Below are 7,702 nucleotides of genomic sequence, written 5' to 3'. Positions count from 1 at the left end.
TGGTGAGGAAAGCCGCAGCACGCTCGACCAGTCCCAGATGGCCCAGCACCCGGAGGTGTTGTGCGCCTGTTATGCCTGAGCGCACTACGACTAGCCCAACAGCCTACCTACTCCCCCACCTGTCTACGCAACTCTAAGGCAGCAAAGGCGCCGCGGCCCGGACGCCGGACCCTCTCGAGTCTCGCTCCACCGCTACCACACCACAACCGCTGCCAAAGCCCACGACGACTTCAACGAGTTTAACAAGGCAGCCTCCCGCTTCAGGACAGCCTTTCGCTTCAGGACAGCCTTTCCCCGCAACGCCCCACAATGCCCTTGGGGGTGCGTACCGCCCAGGTCGCGTTCCGCCTGCACCCTAGCAGGATGGCTGTGTGCCATCCTGCGCTGGCTGTGTACTACCCTCCAGTTGTGTACTGCCCTCTGAGGGTGCGTACTACTGACCCGTATAGCTGATTATGCGCTGCTGCACAACCGCCGCGCCGTATACACGAAGGCGAGCACCCTTGTGCGAGGCGATTTCAACGGGCTCGCATACTCAGTGGTGCGCACATAGAGGCAGGTCCGCCAGTCAGGACTGAGCAGCTGGTCCATGGTGGCAACCACGACCGGTGATGCTGCCACTGCCGGGCCATGGGGGATCGACTGCCGTCGCGTTCCGCGAGCTCGACTCGCAAGTCATGCCGTCGGATACCCGATTGCCGGCAGGATGCCACCACAGCGGGAACTTTTTTGGTTCGCTTCTCTTGCGTCGTCGCGCACGGGCGTGGTGCACGAGGACTCTGAGCCAGTGCTTGCAGCGAGTACCAAGAGCACGAGGCGCAGGGCGCAGGCTTCCGTGGTGAGCACCATGCTTAGGTTGGCCGTGTTTGCAAACTTGTTCGTGTGCTACCACTTTTTTAGGAGAAAAGAGAGTTCGCTCAGTGTTCGTACTTGTGTGGCTCTTACGAACATACCCGTAGGTGAACTGCTGACAGGGTTTGCGATGAGGAGCGATCCGAACATGGCATTCGGGTGATCAGATCACTACCGCCGAACGAAGCGCAAAAGCGCTTGGAGCAAGGGAACTGCCACGTATTTTATGGAGAGGGGTGTGGTGCGCTAGCCGTCGCCCACCCTTGGGCGTCCGCCATTGTCGCGTATTTTTTTTCCCTTTTTTCTGTGCCGCCAGAAAACCGTCTATGCCGCTGCTCGCCGATCAAAGCATGGTAAAAAGCATGGACTGGCACGTCTTCACCGACGGGCACGTCATCATCATCACCGACGAGCACGCGGTGCTGCCCAAAGGCATGACGCGCCTGCCAGATGAGGCGTTCCAGGGCCGCACCTCTCTCGTCTCGGTCGCCTGCCCGCGCAGCCTCGTCTCCATCGGCGACGACGCCTTCTGCGGCTGCTCCTCGCTCGTTTCAATCAAGCTACCACAACGTCTGGAGATCATCGGGGACGCAGCATTCTCGGGCTGCTCCTCCCTCACCGACATCAGCCTCCCGCGCACAGTGCGCTCGCTCGGGATCTACGCCTTCTGCAGCTGTGCCTCCATAAACAGCGTCACCTTCCGTGCCGGCAAGGCTTCCATCGGCTGCTTTTCGCAGTGCTCCAGCCTGGTCTCCGTCAACATCCTCGACGGCCTCGAGTCCATCGAAAAGTACGCCTTCGCCCGCTGCTCCTCCCTCGCCCGCGTCACCTTCCCCGCCACCCTCACCTCCATCGGCGACTACGCCTTCGCCAACAGCCACTGCCTCACCTGCGTCACTGTGCCAACCACCGCCACCATCAGCGCGCACGCCTTTCCGCCCGCCACCACCGTCCTCCGCCTCTCGCCCAAGAGGATGCGCGACCTGCAGCGCTGGTACGAGGCGGTGGACGGGGCTCTGGCCTACAAGCGCTGCCGCCCCCTTCTCTACGGCTGGCTAGAGCGGGCCCAGATCAGGCTCGGCTCTTATGGCCCGGACGGTGCGGCGCGCCAGCGCGACTTTGAGGAGTTCGAGGGCGACTTTGCGCCGTGGTTGTAGAGTGACAGGCGTGGTTGAAACCGCTGGCGGCCTGGCGCGCGGGGCTGCCGCGAGCGCTCGGCGAGCCGTGTCTACAATGTGTAAAGCCGTGTACGTGTGTGTAGAGTTTAGTGTGTGCGTGCGCCCCGGCGCTCTCTGCCACCCAGGGTTTGGAGCCTCCCCATGTTTTTTCACCGTCGCATGTTTTTTACCGTGAACCGTGTTTTGGTCTCAGAAACTCAGAGAGATCCAGACGACTCCACTCGGCACTCCACACCCGGAGCTCCCCGCGCGGTCTCCACATCTAGCTCCGCATCTCTCTACCTCACCATTGAGGACGACGCTCCCGCCTTAAGCGCTACCTGCTCGGCCCTCATAGCCGGCAGCAGCTCCGGGAAGGGAAAGGGCTCGCCTGGCCGCTGCTTGCCCCAGAACTCCTCCGGGTCCTGCTTCACGAGCCGCAGCACGCGCCGCAGCGCCTCCAGCACCTCGCCGCGCCGCTCGGGCACCTCGCTCGGCCGCAGCAGCCGCACAGGCTCCTCCTCCTCTCGCCATGGGCCCTTTGCGGCCGCGCCCGAACTGCTCGCCACCGCCTTGCGCTTGCCCAGCGCGCCCTCCCCCTCCGCCGAGCCCGGAGGCTCCCCGCTCACGTCCTCTCCGACCACCGCCCCCCGCCCGGGCTCGTAGGGCTCCGTGACGGCCGAGGGCGGCGCCTCTCCGCCTCGCGGCGCCACGAATGCGAGGTCGCGCTCCGCGAGCAGCTGCTTCGCGTCCTCCCCCTCGAGCCCCGCCTGCCGCGGGGCATCCGGGAGAGGGGCGCCGGGGAACCGCTTCCCCTCTGGCGCGGCGTCAATCTCCTCTGGCGGCCGCCGCCTCTTGCGGCGGCTCGGCCGGCAGCACTCCAGGTTCAGCAGCGCAGGAAACGGCTGCACGTGAGCGGCGGGCGCGATGATGTCCGCGCTCAGCTGCGCCGCCTCTGGGAGCACCGGCAGCGCGCCGCCGGACCAATCGGACGTCGTCGGGAGCGCCTTCAGCAGCAGCCCGCTCTTCTCCGAGCCGCCGCTCCACGGCGCGTGGCCGAGGATCAGCGCCAGCCGGGGGCCCGCCCTCGTGAGGAGCCACACCACGCGCCCGAGGCGGAGGTCCACTTTGCTCGCGAGCACTTTGCTAAAGAGGTGAGGCGAGGTGCGGAGAGCCCGCTGCAGCCGCACGAGCGCCGACGTCGTGTCCTGGTCGAGGGGGCGGAACAAGCACTCCGCGTCCGCCTCCGAGGGCCGCCAGTCGAGGGCGGCGCCGGGCCACGGCAGCAGCTCCTCCTTTGCGATCTGCGCCAGGCTGGCCTCGGGCACGAGGCTGCCGTCGCGATCGCGCGCGCCGCCGTCCGGGAGCAGCCAGTAGCCTCGCAGCCCCCAGATCCGCCACGCCGCCTTGGGCCGCTTGTCCGTGCTTCCGAGAAGCTTCGCGGAGCCGTCGGCCTCCTGCCAGAGCGTGGCGTCGGTCTTGTTTGCGGTGCGGAACTCGCGGTGCTCACTTGTCTCAAAGTACGCGGCGATGCGCCGCTCGCACTCGGTGGCCGGGAGCGGCGCGGCAAACCAGGGCCGGAGCTGGCCGATCGAGTACCAGTGCACGCGCGAGATCGGCTGCATGCGCCACGATGCCTCTCCCAGGCACACCACCTCGCGCGTGCCCAGCTTGGGCGAGAATGTCACGACGTGCCTCTCGCCGCGCGTGTGGAACACCGTGAATGCCTTGCGGCCGCCTTCCCGCTTGCCCTCGAGCAGATCCTCGGGCAGCGGCTCAGCGAGACAGACCTCGAGAGAGGTGAGCGCCGGCTGCACGTCGCCAAAGAGGCAGTCGTAGGCGGCGACGACGCAGTCCTTGAGCGGCCGGCGCACGCCCAGCTGCTTGCACGTGGAGGGCGGGCCATAGATCAGCTCAGCCTCGCCGAAGCGGAACCCGTCGTGCGTGTGGATCAGGAAGCCGAGCACGGGCACGCCGCCGACACGGAAGGCGGCCGAGAGGGGGGATTTGGCCACGGGCATAGCTTGAGGGCACTTGAGCACTGGATAGAGCTCTAGGGTCGGTTCCGCATGGTACGGGACCCCTCGATCGTCTCGCCCTCCCTCACTGGTGTGTTCATTGGGGGGGGGTCATAACAAACACGGTACAGGATCGAGGTGCACGCTGCCGAGGCAGTGTCGTCCCCCCTCTCCCCGACGGCGATGGCGGTGTGACCGATCGAGCTACAAGAGGAGCTTGTTCAGCAGGATCAGGGTGGGCCGAGCAGTTCCTCACTTCCTCAATGGGTGAGCTTCAGACCTCGGGCGGGTCTTCCCTTTCACCCATCGGCTCATGTGGATTCGAACCACGGCCGGGATGGAAGCTTCCTGCTTCCATCTGATTAGATTTCCCCCTTTTCTTCACCTGTGCGAGGGCGGAGAGGGCTCGGACGGGGCGCGTGGCGGGCGAGGGCAGGGGGGTGGGCGCGGGGAGGGGGGAGTGGGGGGGGGGGGGGAAGGGGGGGGGAGTGGGCCCCGGGGGGGAGGAGGGGGGCTCAGCCATGCAAAACGCATCGATTCATAATAATAGTAATATTTTTTTTTCAAGCCTCCCTTCTGTTCCTTGCATCGCGGATCCTCTCCCCTCTGCTGCGCTTTCTCCGCTCCGTCCTTCTCGCGGAGGCTCCCTCCGCCCGACCCCCTCGATCCCCCACCTCCCCAAACACGCCACCCTCCTCCCCGCCCTCCACCCCCACCGCCTCCTCCTCAGTCGGATCCCTCCCCCTCTTCCTCCCCCGATCCCCACCGCCCTCCTCCCCCTCCTCGCCCGCGCCCCCCCCCTCGCCGTCCCCCCCCACCCCGTCCCGCGCCCCGAGCCCAGGCGCCTCCTCCCCGCACCCCGCGCACAGCACCCCCCCATTCGCGGAGAGCACCCCGTCCTCTTCATGCAGCCCCGGGCTGTCTCGCCCATAGGCGTGCCGAAGGTAGAAGGTCGACAGCACCCCCATGCGGGCCGCCGTCTCCACCGAATCGGCCCTGGGCCCCCGAGAGCAGCCAACTCCCGGAAGCTTCGCCGTTTTTCTTTTTGTGCTATTCTTGACTCATTAAAGCAATCCCAAGCGGGCTGGCCCGCGACTCGAACCCGCAAGCGGCAAAGCGGATGAAAGCGGGTGTGCGAAGCGCGAGCGAGCGCTTGCTCCTTCTTGGTTTTCGAAAATCTCTCGGACGTGATGACGAACGGCGAAGGTGAGCTGTGAAAAAAGAAAAAAGAATGTGAGGGAGGATGTGAGGACGGCACGCCGCCACCACACAGGGAAGGAGAGGGGTGTGTTGCGCTATAGCGCCGTCGCCCACCCCCTTGCGGATAGCCCCATGTGTCCTTTTAAAAAGATTTTTGTCCTAACTAAAAGGACAGGTTCATGAAGGGCGCCACGCGCCCCCGCTCGCCGGCCCAGTCGTACCTCCCGCACTCCACTTGCCCTTCGCGACTTCCCCGTGCCCGGTGGTGCCGGGGGACGACAGTCGTGGCCTTGTTTTGGACGTTACGTGCCGCCGAAACTTGATCACCGATCACCGTCTGAATAAGTAAGTCCTATAGAACTCTCCAAAGGCCGGTGATCGGTGATCAGTGACCAGCCGGTGATCATGCAGCTAGTGGGTGGTGCCCCGGCCGACGTGAGCGTCATCAACCCGCCCGCAAGTACCACCTGACGTACGCCGCACTCGGCCGCGGCGAGCTCTCGAATGAAGACGTGCTGAGCCAGCTCACCGCCAAGCGAGCGCATCAAATGCCGCTCGCTACAACAATGGCACCCTCCCGCAGTACATGCCACGCATCTTCTCCACCAACAGCCAGCTGACAGAGGAGGACCACATCCTTCCCCGAAGGCGCAACGCCAAGCAGCAGCACGCAATTGATCGCCGCTACCGCAAGATTAGTCCGCTGACAGAGCCGCTGCAGCGACTGGGACGCAAGCTCAAAACCGGGCGGGCTCATAGTGAAGAAGATGGTGAAGGGAGTGCTTGGGCGCGTGTCCAAAGGTGCCAAGCGGCCTGCAGCGCCCTCCTCCCAGGCTGCAACCCCCCCCCCCTACGCAAGCGGCAGGTGATTGTAGACAGTGATGAGGACTAGCGGGCGTAAAGGACAAGCGGTTGCGGGTACGTCACCGGGTCGGTTTTGAATGTGTTGCTTGGGCTGGGTCGTGACCCCGCCGCCTGGAGGCTGTCAGGTGGACATGGTAGCATACCTCAATGCCCAGGAGAGGCTTGCAGAGAGCTCAATGGGAGCGAAAACGCGAGATCAAGGTGTCCTTTTGTAAAGGACAAGTCCTTTAAAAGTCATCGGCCTATCCGCTTGGCGCTTGCGGCTTGGGCGTCCCCGCCTCGTTTTGCAAAAGAGTACTGATCAATACAGACAACGAAACCGACCGACACCTGCTGGCAGGGTACTATCCCTCCGCCCGCAAGCTCGCAAACTCGGGCTGCGCCCGGAAGGCCTCGGCGAGCTCCGCGCCGCTCGTCGCCTGCCCTGGCGCCTTGTCGGGCCGCGCGCGCACAAAGCGCGGGAACCGGAGCGCGAGGCCCTTGGCCGGCTCCTCGGGCAGCAGCCCCGCCGCCGCGAGGAAGGTTGGCGAGAGCGAGAGCGCCGCAGCGCGCACCTCCCACACCGCGGGGGGCGCCGGCGTGGCCAGCCAGTAGTCGGGCTCGTAGTGTGGCGGCAGCGACGCGGGCAGGTCGAGCCACGTGGGCGGCCCGCCGTCGCCGCGCGGGGCGGCGGCGCCGCCGCGCTCGAAGAGGGCGCTGAAGGTCGCGAGGTCGTCGTCGGAGAAGCCGGTGCCGACCTTGCAGACGGGCTGGTAGCGCGCCGCGCCCGGCGCAGCAACCCTGCAGGCGAGCAGAAACGCTCCGTAGCCGCCCGAGCGCTTGCCGGTCCCGGCGTAGGCACCGACGGGGACGAGGTCGAACGAGTCGGCGAGCCCGTCGATGTAGTCTCGCTTGAGCTTGAGCCACGCGAAGGACCGCTTGCCCGGCGCGTACCCAGACTCGGCGTCGTCCGCGAGCGACTTGACCATCAGCCCCTCCGCCTCCATCTCGGCCGCCGCAACCAGCGCCGCCTCGAGCTCCTCCGCCGTTGACCCCTCCTCGCCCTGTGCCAGCTCCACACGCCCCGCCACCGGGGTGAGCAGAGCGCGCAGCGCCGCGCGCCGCGCCGGCAGCGGCTTGTGCAGCAGCGACGCTCCGTTGGCCGAGAGCACGTCAAAGACATAGATGCACACCGGCAGCGCGGCTTGCTGCTCCGCGGTCGGAGCCTTGCGTGGCCGCGCCGCGAGCGTCTGAAACGGGAGGGGCCGCGCCGCCGCGCGGTCGTACGCGCAAACCTCCGCGTCGAGCACCGCGGCGGGGGCGCCCGGCGGCATCGCGGCGGCGAGAGCGTCGGCCACGTCCGGGAAGCGCGCAGTCATCTCGTCCATCGACCGTGCGAAGATGCGCACGGCGCCGGCGGCCGCTCCGCCGTCCCCCGCGGCTTGCGGACTCGCTGGGACCCAGTGCAGCTGGCACCGCTCTCCGTCGTACTTGACCTCTGCGAGGAAGGGCGAGCCCCCCATGCGCGAGATCACCTCCTCCACCGACGTCACCGCAGCAGCAGCCATCGGCTGGACAGGCACGCCCGGCTGCACCGCACCCGGCGCCAGCCCGAAGATGCCGCGGCGAAGA

At 66.5% G+C, this 7,702-nt stretch overlaps 3 protein-coding genes across 3 annotated transcripts; 1 reads left to right on the top strand and 2 right to left on the bottom strand.

The window, feature by feature from the left end:
* Positions 1–1,214: 1,214 nt before the first annotated feature.
* Positions 1,215–2,009, top strand: EMIHUDRAFT_76039 (hypothetical protein; the record flags this gene model as incomplete). Its single annotated transcript, XM_005768852.1, has 1 exon — positions 1,215–2,009. One exon carries the CDS (start codon positions 1,215–1,217, stop codon positions 2,007–2,009), a length of 795 nt encoding a protein of 264 aa, XP_005768909.1.
* Positions 2,010–2,308: 299 nt separating this feature from the next.
* EMIHUDRAFT_245061 (hypothetical protein) lies at positions 2,309–4,030 on the bottom strand (the record flags this gene model as incomplete). The annotated part of the gene is made up of 1 exon (XM_005768851.1): positions 2,309–4,030. One exon carries the CDS (start codon positions 4,028–4,030, stop codon positions 2,309–2,311), a length of 1,722 nt encoding a protein of 573 aa, XP_005768908.1.
* A 2,405-nt stretch (positions 4,031–6,435) lies between these two features.
* Positions 6,436–7,059, bottom strand: EMIHUDRAFT_76036 (hypothetical protein; the record flags this gene model as incomplete). Its single annotated transcript, XM_005768850.1, has 1 exon — positions 6,436–7,059. One exon carries the CDS (start codon positions 7,057–7,059, stop codon positions 6,436–6,438), a length of 624 nt encoding a protein of 207 aa, XP_005768907.1.
* Between the last annotated feature and the right edge of the window lie 643 nt (positions 7,060–7,702).

The sequence above is a fragment of the Emiliania huxleyi genome, assembly GCF_000372725.1.
Source record: "Emiliania huxleyi CCMP1516 unplaced genomic scaffold EMIHUscaffold_445, whole genome shotgun sequence".
In the NCBI taxonomy this organism is placed as follows: Eukaryota; Haptophyta; order Isochrysidales; family Noelaerhabdaceae; genus Emiliania; species Emiliania huxleyi.
This window is presented reverse-complemented; position numbering and strand designations above follow the sequence as displayed.